At 38.9% G+C, this 15,774-nt stretch overlaps 1 protein-coding gene across 1 annotated transcript in view; it reads left to right on the top strand.

Moving 5' to 3' along the window:
• dner (delta/notch-like EGF repeat containing) overlaps positions 1-15,774 on the top strand; it is a 260,493-nt gene that overhangs the window by 188,553 nt on the left and 56,166 nt on the right. Inside the window, exon 8 of the mRNA XM_034168150.1 lies at positions 14,233-14,466. Within this exon, the coding sequence (XP_034024041.1) occupies positions 14,233-14,466 (234 nt within the window). The remainder of the gene's footprint in view (positions 1-14,232; positions 14,467-15,774) is intronic.

The following is a 15,774-nucleotide window of genomic DNA, read 5'->3' as shown; positions in this document are numbered from 1 at the left end:
AGAGGACACACACCAATTAGCTAAACTGCAGGATTGTCTTACAGACATAAAGACATGGATGACCTCTAATTTCCTGCTTTTAAACTCAGATAAAACTGAAGTTATTGTACTTGGCCCCACAAATCTTAGAAACATGGTGTCTAACCAGATCCTTACTCTGGATGGCATTACCCTGACCTCTAGTAATACTGTGAGAAAGGTTTCTTCCTGTTAAAAGGGAGTTTTTCCTTCCCACTGTCGCCAAGTGCTTGCTCACAGGGGGTCGTTTTGACCGTTGGGATTTTTCCGTAATTATTGTATGGCTTTGCCTTACAATATAAAGTGCCTTGGGGCAACTGTTTGTTGTGATTTGGCGCTATATAAATAAAATTGATTTGATTTTGATTTGATATTAATCCCTTGGAAAGACTCCCTTAGGGAAACTGAAGTTCCAGCAGCATTGTATAGCAGCACACAGGGTAAGAAGCACACAGAGTATCAAATGTGAAAGAAAAAAGAAAAAACAACAATTTGCAAATATAAATACCAGACATACTGATGTTTCACCATAGATACATATTAAGCCATGGAAGACATATACATATAGAATAGAGCCTTTATTGTCATTGTACATTATATCCATGGAAGACTCCATTAAATTTTGGAGGGATCCAGATCTGGATCTGGATTGTGGCTCAAGATTTCACTTTATATAGGCTATGAAGGATTACGTCAAAACTGCTTCACAGGTTCTCACCAAATTTGCACCACAGATAGATATTAGGGCATGGAAGACTCCACTGAATTTGGGAGATGATCCGGATCTGGATCTGGATTCTGGATCATGATTTCACCTTATATAGGCTTTGAAGGATTGTGTCAAAATTGCTTTATAGGTTCTCACCAAATTTGCACCACAGATAGATATTAGAGCATGGAAGACTCCACTGAATTTTGGAAGTGATCCAGATCCAGATTCTGGATCAAAATTTCACTTTATATAGGCTTTGAAGGATTAACGTCAAAACTGCTTCACAGATTCTCACCAAATTTGCACCACAGATAGATATTAGGGTATGGAAGACTCCACTGAATTTGGCAGATGATCCAGATCTGGATCTCGATTGTGGCTCAAGATTTCACTTTATATAGACTTTGAAGGATTACGTCAAAACTGCTTCACAGGTTCTCACCAAATTTGCACCACAGATAGATATTAGAGCATGGAATACTCCACCGAATTTGGGAGATGATCCTGATCTGGATCTCGATTCTGGATCACGATTTTACCTTATATAGGCTTTGAAGGATTGTGTCAAAACTGCTTCACAGATTCTCACCAAATTTGCACCACAGATAGATATTAGGGCATGGAAGAATACACTGAATTTGGGAGATGATCTGGATCTGGATCTCAATTCTGGATCACGATTTCACCTTATATAAGCTTTGAAGGATTACGTCAAAACTGCTTCACAGGTTCTCACCAAATTTGCACCACAGATAGATATTAGGGCATGGAAGATTCCACTGAATTTGGGAGATGATCTGGATCTGGATCTCAATTCTGGATCATGATTTCACCTTATATAAGGTTTGAAGGATTGTGTCAAAACTGCTTCACAGATTCTCATCAAATTTACACCACAGATAGATATTAGGCCATGCAAGACTCCACTGAAATTTGGAGGTGAGGCGGATGTCAGAAACCTCTGATTGCTCTTGTTTAATCATATGTTAGGGATTGTGTGGTGGTTCTCATAATGGTTAGCTTTAGTGTGGGCATTAGTTGGCACCTAACTGATCATACTACCGATAGATGCTATGAGGGACGATTGAGAAGATTTAAGCCTCACCCAGAAAAGGGCATGGTTTACCATCTTTTGCATTCTGAGAAATCAACATTTCTCAACATTGCACCCAGTGAGTCAAAACTTCACACATTCTTGAGAAATGTTGGTTTCTCAGAATGCAAAAAATGGAGAACCACAGATTACCTTTTGTAGGTCAGGCTCAAAACTTCTGTCGCCCATCATAAAAGGGCTCATGCTGTTAACATACAACATTAAATAAGACAATAATTTCACTCAGCGCAAATATTGCAGTTGATATGTCCATTAGGACGTTTCACCACATAACAAGCCATATTAGTCCAGATGTTTGTAATAAAATGCTCAAAATGACAGACACAGCCCTCCACAACAGCTGACCGCACTGAGTAGCCTCTGAGCTGCCAGCGCTGTCAGAGTTGGAGGTGCGAGGCTCAGCAGCTGTCATTTAAACTGAACACACCCCTAATCCCTATTTATGCATAAAACATGGCTTAAAACATCTTAAAGTACCATAATTTCTGGACTATAGAGCGTACCTGAATATTAGCCGCACCCACCAATTTTAAAAAGGAAAAATAAATTGTACATAAATAGGCCGCACTTGTCCATAAGTCCATGCTTTTTTCCCCTGAAGTGTTACACGTAAATATTTATTTGCACGTCATCCAGCGCATGGTGTCTCTGTTCCAGACGGAGAACTGAGTGGTGGGCACAGATTAACAAAAAATTAACTTTGATAACAGATAATCAGATAACTGAAAAGTTATCTTTGATAAAGATAAAATGGTAAACCATCCAAAAATGTATCAGAAGTTACAGATAACTGATAAATTCCAGTATTGTCTCTGGTACATTTGCAACTACTAATAAATTGAATTTGAGTTTTAACACCACGATCGCTTCTGGTAGCATCAAAAGCGACAACAGACCCAAACAATGAGCCCGCACTTATGTCTTTGAACATCTTGCCCCCAGCTGGAAGCTCTTGTTTACTACATGGCTTCCAGCACAGAAGCAAGCTGAGCGCAGCCAGTAAGCCCAACTCTCTACCCAATCACAATACTCTGGTCAGGCTGAGGTCTTGGAAAATAAAGCAGTACTGACTTAAGGTTTTGATTTATAAATAACATTAATACTGATAGAATAACTCCATTAATGTCAATTCTGTCATTTGTACAAAGTTAAAATATAACATATATCTTTTAATGTTGAATAATGCACCAATTCTGAAGTTTTGTAACAAACACAGACAGATCGCAAAGGTTTCTGGGTAAAATGTGCCTCTGCTAAACACTGATTGGTTCAGTCATTCATTATGTAAACGAACATGTTAATGTGATGTGTGTCGTGTGTTGGTGTTCAGATAAATGTGCTTTTGTAAAATATTCCATTTTTTATTTGTAAAAACATGCATTTTTACGGAGCCCTGGAAGTGTCATCGCAAAATGTTTTGCATGTGGAGAGAATGTGCGCTCATTTTATTATATTGTGTGCACGTTTTATGATGTTGTGCGCACGTTTTATGATGTGTGCATGTTTTATTATATTGTGCACACGTTTTATTATATTGTAAAACGTGCACTCAATATTGTCTTGACACATAAATGCTGGTCGCCCTATTGACGTTTCAAATCCCGCAAAACTTCAGAGAGGTCGCTGCGCTGCGAGATCTCAGTAACATTGAGAACTGCATTGAGACGCTCTGATCACGCTGCACTTTAACCGTTGCACACAGACAACACCATTAACATCGCAACATAAAACTATTTTTATATTGTGCCTAAAACTCATGAATATATTCTCTGGGTTTATAGACGTTGTTATTGCATGTGCTTTATGTAAACATGTGAGAATCACAGGCTGTCTCTCCGTTATTTTCAATGTGAGCTGCTGTGAGCTACAATCGCTTCCTGATTATGTCATTCTGGAGGAAAGTGAAGTTTGCTCTTTAACGTCTTGATTATTGTTCTTTACAACACTGTTTGTCCTCTTTGTTCGAGACTAATATGTACATATAATATGTCTGAAATTCAGTTTGTGTTTATTAAATTCCACGCAGATTAAACGTAACAGACACGGATTATTTGTTATAATTGTTTTAGCAAGTTTTCAGGGTATCATACAGCAGTCTCTTATTAACGTGACGAAAAGCATAAAAAAATATTTTTGGTTGAGCTAATAGGATTAATAAATGGAACAGTGTTGACAGTGTTGAATGTTTGGTCTCCAAAGTAAAGGTCAAACAAGGTCTACGTCTATTGGATTCTATGACATGTGACATATGTTACCCCGTAATGTGATAAGTGAGGATGATACATGGTCCAAACTATTCCTTTTTAAAACCGTGTTAACTCAACTAGTAATTTGCATCACTTTTTACCAAAATTGGAGCAACTTTAACTTTTCACCCCTGTACAAAATGAAACTGACCTTTGTCACCATTCTTGCTGTTTTTATCCCGTAACTCCATAGAATTCAGTCAGAGATAGTCCAAACTATACCTTTTTGGAATCTTTATGATTAGACAAATGATGTGGAATATTTTTCAATATGATTGGAGCATCTTTTAATTTTGACCTCTGTGTAATTCTGTAATTGACCCCTACCTGACCACCGATCGAAAATTCAAGTGGCCAATCGGTTTTTTCAAAAGAGTATTGTCTGAGGAGTATTTCTGCCGAATTTGATGCTTTTATCACCATTTGCAGGATTCCCCTCTAAATATTCTCTTATCCGCTGCACTACTTGTCTGGTTCCCTGTTTTAACACTTGGTGCTGACGTACTCTGTCAGTATAAGAAGGGAAGTACAAAAAAAATGACATAACTGCCACCTGAACATTAACAGTGATGCACTCCACATCACACAATCATGTCTGCATGCTGACAGAACAGGACTGTTTGACCTGTGACAGGCTCACACGAGGTGGGGTGAGGAACGGGCCAGCTGTCTCTAAAATACAGACTCCTTGGGAACATCAAAACTTGTGTTTGTCTGTGTATAACTGGAGTTGTGTAAGAAAGGGCATCCGATAAAAAAACAAACAAAAAAAACAAATAAAATAAATATAACTTGTGCCAAATCCTAATGTACAGGCTGTGAAAAATTACCTTTGGAAAAAAAACAAGATAATAAAAATTCAAACCTAGTAAATTACAAATAATACTTTACAGTGTGTTTTTATCACCTACACCAGTGTCAATATGATGATGTCATCACACAAGGTCACGTTATTCATTAACTATGAGCAAACTGATAGTGTGTATCAGGATATTCTGCACCCCTGCTGGCAGCCAGTTCACTTCAATTAAGTAGCTCATCTGTACATTCAAAGTTATCTAAATATTCAGCCATGACTTTGAAAACAGACTTCAATTCTTCTTCAGTGATGGAAAAAATGAATGTGCCAGTCCTGCGTTTCAGTTGTGTTTGTGTTACGTCACTGCTTGCCTATCATTGTCTTTGATAATGACTTTTATTGCAAATGATGACTTCTGTGACCATTTTGAAGTGTGCATGCTGTTTTTTTATTTTTGCTTTGTGTGAGTATGCCCATGCATTTTTTTCTTTTTTTACTGGCTCAATTTGTTGATACAGCCATCCACCCAACAGCGCCTGCCTGAAAGCACATCTTACATCAAATCAAATCTATATTATAATAGCCAAATGGCCTTGTGTGCATATGTGCGTGTGTTTGCCTTCGATCATGCAAAAACGGGAGAGCTGACATTTGGCGTTTGGTGTGCTTATGTATCTTGGGTCAAGGATGAACGCGAAAACGGAAAGTTGATAGGACAAATATTTTGGGAGAAATTAGCAAGTTTGCCTAACCAATAAACAATGGATGTTGTGCTGCAATGCACCATGGGAATTTGGGGTTTTAAATGTTGTTATTGTGTTTTGCTGGTTTAATTAGTTTAGTCAGTTTAGATAAGTGTTATGTTGCTGTTACCATGAGTGAGTTAAGTGTTATGTTGACACCATGAGTGAAATGTGTAGCGTTTTAATCTCTTCTGCCACCATCTCTGTTTGTGCATGTAATTTTAATCATGCACAAACTGGGGAGAGCTGACATTTGCCCATTTGGATCAAAGATGAATGGTGCCAAAACCAAATTTTGGTAGGACTAAGATTTTTAGAGAAGCGACATATTATTAGCTAATGACACTGAACAATGGACATTGATATTTACATTCTGGACTCACATGCCAATCCAGCAGGGGGTGGAAAATCATCTATATTTTAAACAGTGGTGGGCACAGCTAAAAGTTAGCTTCAATAACCGCTAATTCGCTAAGTGAAAAGTTAACTTTTTTTGACGATAAACCGATAAACTGAAAAAAAAAGCAGAAGCTAAAGCTAATTTTTAGTATTTACTCCGGTATGCTATCAGCTGCTGACAAGCCAGGTTTGAGCTTAAGCACCGCCGACACTTCTGAGTAGAATCAAAGGCAATCACAAACCCAACACAAACAGTCAGTCAGAGCTTCTGTCTTTGTATGCCCTGCCCACTGCTGTAAGGAAGAGTGATTTACATTCAACATACACTGCCCCAGATGTGTGGCAAAAGGCATAAAAGCAAAGCAGGTTTGACTTATGGTTTGATTTAAAAATCAAACTAATTCCGGACAGTTTATTGATATTAACGTTAGCTGTCATTTTTACAAAGTGAAAATATCACAGATATTTTTTTGTTTTACAACCCCAATTCACAGTTAGTGTCCTCAGTTCCCAAACACTTATTGAGTGTTGTTAGAAGGAAAGGTGATGTAACACAGTGGTAAACATACCACTGTCCCAGCTTTTTTGAACTGTGTTGCAGGCATCCATTTCAAAATGAGCAAATATTTGCACAAAAACAATAAAGTTTATCAGTTGAACATTAAATATATGGTCTTTGTGGTGTATTCAGTTGAATATAGGTTGAAGAGGATTTGCAAATTATTGTATTCTGTTTTTATTTACATTTTACACAACGTCCCAACTTCATTGGAATTGGGGTTGTAAATTAATGCACCAATTCTGAAGATGGGAGCATTTAAACACACAGATGCCAAAAGGCATTATGGAAAAATGAGCCTCCTCATCACTGGTTGGCTGTTTATTTATTCGTAAAAAATCAACACACAAGTTACTGTAACGTGTGTGTGTTTTTTTTTTTATAAATAATCTGTATTTGTAAATATGTCTTTTTTTTCATTTGTAAAAAAAAGGCAATTTGAAAACTGAAAATTCTGTTTGTTAAGTGTGATTTAGCACGTATAGAGAATGTGTGGCAGTTGGTATTCACACTCCCATCCAACAGATGGCAGTGTTCTATACATTGTTCTATATATTTTGACTTAAAATCTCCTCTACCTATAACCATCACCACTACGTATCTGCCACCCTCCACTGTATCCGCCCATCACCCTCCACACCCACCCCAACCCACGTGCTGTGGCCCCCTCATGGAGTGACATCATAGCGCTACACATACACCACCATGTCAATGTGGCCCCATCACCCACCAACAGCCGGATGTACATCGCGTACTGCCAACACAAACTGCGGTGGGAGTAGGTTGGATGATACACATATACACCGCATATGAGGATTCATGTGATGTTGGGGTCACCAATAAATGTCATTACAGCATTCTATCATGTGAAGCATAGAATGCTGTAATGGTGTTAGCATGACACACTTAGCACGTCAGCTGCAGTCATACACTGAATGGGATATGACCAATGATTACACACACACTAGTGACAACAGGGTGACCCATAACATGTATGAATAGATGTTAAATACCACAATCATGATACACATAGTAACTATACTCAAACATGAACACATAACTACATGGCAATAAAAGCTAGAAGTGATATATGGTGGATCTACGGATAGTATGCCAAATGATGTGTCATACCACCAATAAATATATAGTAGACCCCAGTCAGTTCCACAAGAAAAGCTGAATTACATGTACTAAGTATATGAGCACATATATATCTGATATATTACATATGTGGGTGTAGCTGACTGATCTACTGACATTTTAGGTCAGGGTGGGCAATCATGTGCCATGAAGGGCCAAGACACTGCAGGTTTTCCTTGCTACCAATCACCTCAGCAGGTGATTTCATTGCTGATCAAGTGTTTATGTTCAGGGGAGAAACTCATAAGCAACCCACCTGCTGGGGTGATTGTTAGCAAGAAATACCTGTAGTGTCTCAGCCCTTGTTGCCCACCCCTGTTCTAGGTGACACTGACAGATAACTAATAATGGTATGGGTGACATAGATCCACAATTACTCATTAATCGAGTAACAATGAAATACATGGACAACATATCTGCATAACAATGGTGTGGATTAAGTCACTAACATGTATAATATCCACATATATTATAGCACAAAAGTGGGTACGTCCCTTGGCTGCCCTCTTGTGTGCACTTTACCACAGCAGAGCCAAGGTTGCCCTGCATGTTGATCCTGCCACGATATTTCCGCCGGGTGCCCCCCCCAACGCAGTTCCACATAAAATGTTGAAATGTGGCAGTGGAAGGGTTTGAACCAGGAACCTTCCGCATTACCCATTCAGCCACCTCCCCGGTCCCACTCATATTCTAGCACATTGTCACCTATCAGGTATACCCAATATCCTGACCACATATTGGTAAGATGCAATGTACTTATGTATGGTCAGGATATTAGGTAAATATAATACATGTGAACAACAGTGGACATGTGTTGACATAGGCACCAATGTGCTACAATATGAGTGGGGCCGGCATGGTGGGGGAGTGTGTAGTGTGCATGGTTTTGGTGTAGAAGGTTCCCCATGCATGAGGATGAAAGGAGCACCAGAGAAGTATGTAAGGATTGTTTAGTACATGTATGAGGAAGTGAGGACTTGAGGTACTATCACTAATTTGAGCAATGTTTGTCTGTCAATTTGTTCCCCTTCTACTTCCAGGGTCATTGGCTGATTTTCACTAAACCTGGTATGTGGATGATGGTCATTCCCAGAATTGCCCTATAAGGGTTTGTTTGGGCAGCAGTCAAGGTTATTAGGGTCAAGCGTCAAAATTTTGATGTTTCATCAAAGTGCCCATCAATCTAGGTGCGCTCTGGAATTACACAGGAAAAATGATATGTACTAAATGTCAATCATTGTGGTCAAGGTCACTGAGATCAAAATTTATCATTTTGCATCAGACCTACCACACCTATGTAAATGGGTTACAGAATTGCCCACCACAGTCAGATTTGCCAAAGGTCAATCATAGGGGACAAAGTCATGTCTGCCTGTTTGTTGGCCTACTCCTCCGAGGTCCTTTTGCTGATTTCTACCAATCTAGTTATGTCAATAATTGCTGACCCCAAAATTGCCCTGAGATAGTTAATTTTGGCAAAGGTCAAGGAATTTACTTACCAGGTTTGGACCAAATGTGGCATGCTCTTCAGTAAATTACAGAAATGCCTTGTAAGGTCAGCTAGAGTTTGACTTGTTTGGGTGAAGGTCAAGGTCACTGGGGTCAAATGTCAGATCACTATAGCCCTTTCTGTCTTCATGCCCACAGGTGCTGTTACCTAGATGGCATAAAGCACAGAATTCCAGTTTGTATTGCTGTGCCTTGGAAATCTTCTTTAAACCCTTATCTTTAAAACAAAAACAAAATGCGTTAGAATTACATTACAACAGAACATGACACATAACTGGAAGGAATTAGAAAGCAGATGATACTGAATGGCAACCAGAGAATATTGACTAAAATTTGAGAGTCCTGAATAAAACTTAATTTGTTAAGGAAACCTGATAAATGATTTAAAAAAAAATGAAAACCATAGAATATGTAATTAACGATGACAATTTTGAATAAAGCTTGTGCCTGATAATATAGAACAGATGTATGAATATTCTTGAGTTTCATTCCATAATTTCAGGTTTTTGTTCTACTAAAAAAACAGCTTTTTTACTTGGGTGCATTACTTGTCATGTTTTTCATAGTTTTAGCAGTTGAGTCCCTCTTTGAGATTTTGATTGTGAGTAGAAAAAGACAGTAATACACTTCGGCAACAATTGTTGCCAGTGGGGCAAAACAGATTAATGATTGAAGTGAATAATGTCCAAGACATACAGTTGTATGCAAAGGTTTGTGCACCCCTGATAATTGATAAATGATTTTCATGTATAAATCATTGATTGTTTAGATCAGCAGTTTCAGTTAAATATATCATATAGCAGACAAACATAGCGATATAGTGAAATGAAGTTTATAGGATTTACAGAAAGTGTTCAATAATTCTTTAAATACAATTAGGCAGGTTCCATAAATTTGGGCACCCCAACAGAAACAATATATCAATATTTAATAGATCCTCCTTTTGCAGAAATAACAGCCTCTAAATGCTTCCTATAGCTTCCAATGAGAGTCTGGATTCTGGTTGAAGGTATTTTGGACCATTCTTCTTTACAAAACATCTCAGGTTTGTTGGTTTCCAAGCATGGACAGCTCGCTTAAAATCACACCACAGATTTTCAATAATATTCAGGTCTGGGGACTGAGATGGCCATTCCAGAATGTTGTACTTGTTCCTCTGCATGAATGACTTAGTAGTAGTTGTCTTGATGAAAGATCCAGCCCCGGCGCAACTTCAACTTTGTCACTGATTCTTGAACAATGTTCTCAAGAATCTGCTGATATTGACTGGAATCCATGTGACCCTCAACTTGAACAAGATTTCCAGTACCTGCACTGGCCACACAGCCCCACAGCATGATGGAACCACCTCCAAATTTTACTGTAGGTAGCAAGTGTTTTTCTTGGAATGCTGTGTTATTTTTCAGCCATGCATACGGCCCCTTGTTATGTCCAAATAACTCAATTTTACTTTCATCAGTCCACAGCACCTTATTCCAAAATGAGGCTCGCTTGTCCAAATGTGCTCAAGCGACCCTGTTTGTGGCATGTACGCAGAAAAGGCTTCCTCTACATTACAGCATCATACAGCATCTCTTTGTGCAAAGTGCGCTGTATAGTTGAACAATTCACAGAGACACTATCTGTAGCAAGATCATGTTGTAGGTCTTTGGAGCAGGTCTGTGGGTTGACTATAACTGTTCTCACCATCCTTCGCTTCAGCTTATCTGAGATTTTTCTTGGCCTGCCACTCCGGGCCTTAACTAGTACTGTGCCTGCAGTCTTCCATTTCCTCTCTATGTTCCTCACAGTGGAAACTGACAGCTGAAATTGCTGAGATAGCTTTTTGTATCCTTCCTCTAAACCACAGGTGTCAAACTGATTCCAGAAAGGGCCAAGAGGGTGCAGGTTTTCTTTGTAACCACCAACTCCACCAGGTGATTTCACTGATGAACTCTTCCCATCTGCTCAAAGTGATGTTCATCAGTGAAATCACCTGCTGGAGTTGGTGGTTACAAAGGAAACCTGCACCCTCTTGGCCCTTTCTGAAATCAGTTTGGCACCTATGCCCTAAACCATGATGTTGAACAATCTTTGTTTTCAGGTCATTTGAGAGTTGTTTAAAGGCTCCATGTTGCCACTCATTAGAAGAGATGCAAAGAAGGGAAACATTTGCAAATGGCCACCTTAAATACCCTTTCCCATGATTGGATTCACCTGTGTAAGGAGGTCAACGGTCAATGAGCTTACCAAACCAATTTTGCGTTTCAATAATTAGTGCTAAATGTATTCTTATCAAGAAAACGACAAGCTTGCCTAAATTTATGCACTGCCCAATTTTGTTTAAATAATTATTGCACACTTTCTGTAAATACTAGAAACTTCATTTCACTTCTCAAATATTTGTGTTCGTCTGCTATATGATACAACCCCTGGCAAAAATTATGAAATCACCGGCCTCGGAGGATGTTCATTCAGTTGTTCAATTTTGTAGAAAAAAAGCAGATCACAGACATGACACAAAACTAAAGTCATTTCAAATGGCAACTTTCTGGCTTTAAGAAACACTATAAGAAATCAGGAAAAAAAAATTGTGGCAGTCAGTAACGGTTACTTTTTAGACCAAGCAGAGGGAAAAAAATATGGAATCACTCAATTCTGAGGAATAAATTATGGAATCACCCTGTAAATTTTCATCCCCAAAACTAACACCTGCATCAAATCAGATCTGCTCATTAGTCTGCATCTAAAAAGGAGTGATCACACCTTGGAGAGCTGTTGCACCAAGTGGACTGACATGAATCATGACTCCAACACGAGAGATGTCAATTGAAACAAAGGAGAGATTATCAAACTCTTAAAAGAGGGTAAATCATCACGCAATGTTGCAAAAGTTGTTGGTTGTTCACAGTCAGCTGTGTCTAAACTCTGGACCAAATACAAACAACATGGGAAGGTTGTTAAAGGCAAACATACTGGTAGACCAAGGAAGATATCAAAGCGTCAAGACAGAAAACTTAAAGCAATATGTCTCAAAAATCGAAAATGCACAACAAAACAAATGAGGAACGAATGGGAGGAAACTGTAAGAACTGTAAGAAACCGCCTAAAGGAATTGGGATTTACATACAGAAAAGCTAAACGAAAGCCATCATTAACACCTAAACAGAAAAAAAACAAGGTTACAATGGGCTAAGGAAAAGCAATCGTGGACTGTGGATGACTGGATGAAAGTCATATTCAGTGATGAATCTCGAATCTGCATTGGGCAAGGTGATGATGCTGGAACTTTTGTTTGGTGCCGTTCCAATGAGATTTATAAAGATGACTGCCTGAAGAGAACATGTAAATTTCCACAGTCATTGATGATATGGGGCTGCATGTCAGGTAAAGGCACTGGGGAGATGGCTGTCATTACATCATCAATAAATGCACAAGTTTACATTGATATTTTGGACACTTTTCTTATCCTATCAATTGAAAGGATGTTTGCGGATGATGAAATCATTTTTCAAGATGATAATGCATCTTGCCATAGAGCAAAAACTGTGAAAACATTCCTTGCAAAAAGACACATAGGGTCAATGTCATGGCCTGCAAATAGTCCGGATCTTAATCCAATTGAAAATCTTTGGTGGAAGTTGAAGAAAATGGTCCATGACAAGGCTCCAACCTGCAAAGCTGATCTGGCAACAGCAATCAGAGAAAGTTGGAGCCAGATTGATGAAGAGTACTGTTTGTCACTCATTAAGTCCATGCCTCAGAGACTGCAAGCTGTTATAAAAGCCAGAGGTGGTGCAACAAAATACTAGTGATGTGTTGGAGCGTTCTTTTGTTTTTCATGATTCCATAGTTTTTTCCTCAGAATTGAGTGATTCCATATTTTTTTTCCCTCTGCTTGGTCTAAAAAAGTAACCGTTACTGACTGCCACAATTTTTTTTCCTGATTTCTTATAGTGTTTCTTAAAGGCAGAAAGTTGCCATTTGAAATGACTTTAGTTTTGTGTCATGTCTGTGATCTGCTTTTTTCTACAAAATTAAACAACTGAATGAACATCCTCCGAGGCCGGTGATTCCATAATTCTTGCCAGGGGTTGTATATTCAACTGAAATTTCTGATCGAGACAACCAATGATTTATAAAGGAAACTCATGAAAATTATCAGGGGTGCCCAAACTTTTGCATACAACTGTATTCACTAACTTGGAAATGTCCATGTATCCTCTGACGTCTGAACATGATGATTTACGAAAACATTCATCGAAATGTTCCAATGACTGTCACACAAACATCCTATGTCTGTATTTTTATTATGTTGTATGAAAGCCTGTTGGTGTTATCATTCAGTGACTTTGCTTAACGTTTTTAAAAATTTTAATTACACCAAAGCTGGTTAATATGAAGTTATTTGGGAACATACATAAAATTCTGTACTTAGAGGTGTTAGAAGATAACAGACTAAATTTGTATAGCTCATTTCCATCAAACAGATGCTCAAAGCATTTTACAATGATGCCTCACATTTACTTCCACAGCCAAAGCTGGCACTCATGTTTACAGGTGGGTGGACTGAGACAATACAGATTAAGTGTCTTTTCCACAGACAGGTAGCGTGAGCAGGATTCAAACCCAGATCTACATATTGGCAGGCCAGCTCCTTATCCGCTGAGCTACTTGCTCTACAACAGTTAACACATTAAAGAAGTGCAAACTGTTGGAACTAAAGACAAGCTCCTGCAACAGCATAGAAGAATGGAGAAGGCCTTTAGAGGGTTTAAAATGAATGAGTAGAAAGTTTGAGCTTTAAATATGATCAGATATTAGCTTACAGTGAATATTATTGAAAACTCTTAAGTTGAAATACCTTGCATCCAACGTAGCTAAAGATGGAGAATCACATTTACTAATAACACAGACTTGTTAAATCTTGTGTCATTTTATATCCATTAATTACTAATTTTAGTATTGGTTTCTCACAGTTTCCTTTCACTCCCTCTCTCCTTGCCAACTGCAGGCTACCAGGGTGCTACGTGTGAGCAGAAGGTTGACCCGTGTGCCTCTAGTCCCTGTCACAACAATGGGACCTGCTACGCTCAAGGTCCAGGGCCCCTGGGGTTCGGGTGTAGTTGTACAGCGGGCTTCACTGGGCCTACTTGTGCACAGCTGGTGGACTTCTGTGCTCTGAACCCGTGTGCCCATGGAGTCTGCCGCAGTGTTGGCAACAGCTACAGGTGTTTGTGTGTCCCAGGTGAGCTGCAGCATCAGTCGCCTCAGCAGAGACACAGTGCCACTCACTAGTACTGTAGTTTCTTTAATGTACTGTAGCTTTCGTACGTATAGGTAAATGCTTAACACAGCAGACCATTTAAACCTTGAATTTTTCCGTTTCATATTTCTCTCTGTAGCAGGAGTCTGTTTCTGCTGTTCTCATTTATTTCTGGCAGCAGAGTTCAGCTCATGAATACAGAAAACCCTTCAGATAGTTATCATTGCTGCAAGATGATGATTAAATGATTTGAAATCACTTTTCTTTGCTTGCGTTTGAACTGGCACAATCATAAGCCTAAATATTGTACAGACCATGAAGAAAAATTTTAAAAGCAATACTTTGATGTTGATTCAAGATGAAACAGAAACTGTATTTTGAATCAGTTTGGTTTATTTATGTACAGTGACAGTGAGGCAGCGCTTCAGTTTTTCCACATTTTGTTATATGAGCGAAGCATCGCGCAGTGGCGCAAAGCTCACTCATGGTACAGGGCGTCCTAAACAGGAAGTGCCAAAATTCAAGTCCACATTAAAACAGGAACTGTTCAAATGTCAAACACTTCCTGGATTGACAGACGAGATCCCATGGAATCTCACAGGAACACAGTGGAAAGCTCACACACAAACAGGAAGTACCAATTTATCAGTCACAGTGAAACAGGAAATGTTCAAATGTCAAACACTTCCTGGCATGGGTGGAACTAGAGTGGAGGCCGGGGTTTCACTGGACTCCCCTGAAATCTGATTGGACACAGATGATTGACATGTCACGGCGCCACACGTCTGGTTGAAAGACCTGCATTTTGAAATCAGTAAGTCACATTGACTGCTAGGTTCCTCCTATCCAGTAGTTTGTGCTGTGTACCACAAAAAGTTCTAATCCACCTTAGTAGAAAAAGAAAAATATTTGCTTCAGATTTGAACTGAACACATCGTTTGAACTATGGACTTCTAATCACACCAAACTTATATTGGTGAGCAAACAACTGTATTTTATGTCAGAAATGAGGTCCAGGTTGTTAAAAGCAGCATTTCTCCTTTAATTCAGGTTGCCATGTCTGTCTGTTTGCTGTTTAAGTGTGCAAACATGTTTAATCTAACAGACAACATCTGGTTCATGCTCTGTTGGCTTATTAGTGCAGCAGATAACTGAAACAATCCTTCAAATGGTGATATAAGCATCAAATTCAGCACAAATACAGCTGGAGCAAAATTAATGGACCAACTTTAACTTTTGACCCCTGTACAAACTGAAACTGACCATTGTCACCATTCTTATCACTTAACA

The sequence above is a fragment of the Thalassophryne amazonica genome, chromosome 4 (genome assembly GCF_902500255.1).
Source record: "Thalassophryne amazonica chromosome 4, fThaAma1.1, whole genome shotgun sequence".
NCBI classification, from domain to species: domain Eukaryota; kingdom Metazoa; phylum Chordata; class Actinopteri; order Batrachoidiformes; family Batrachoididae; genus Thalassophryne; species Thalassophryne amazonica.
This window is presented reverse-complemented; position numbering and strand designations above follow the sequence as displayed.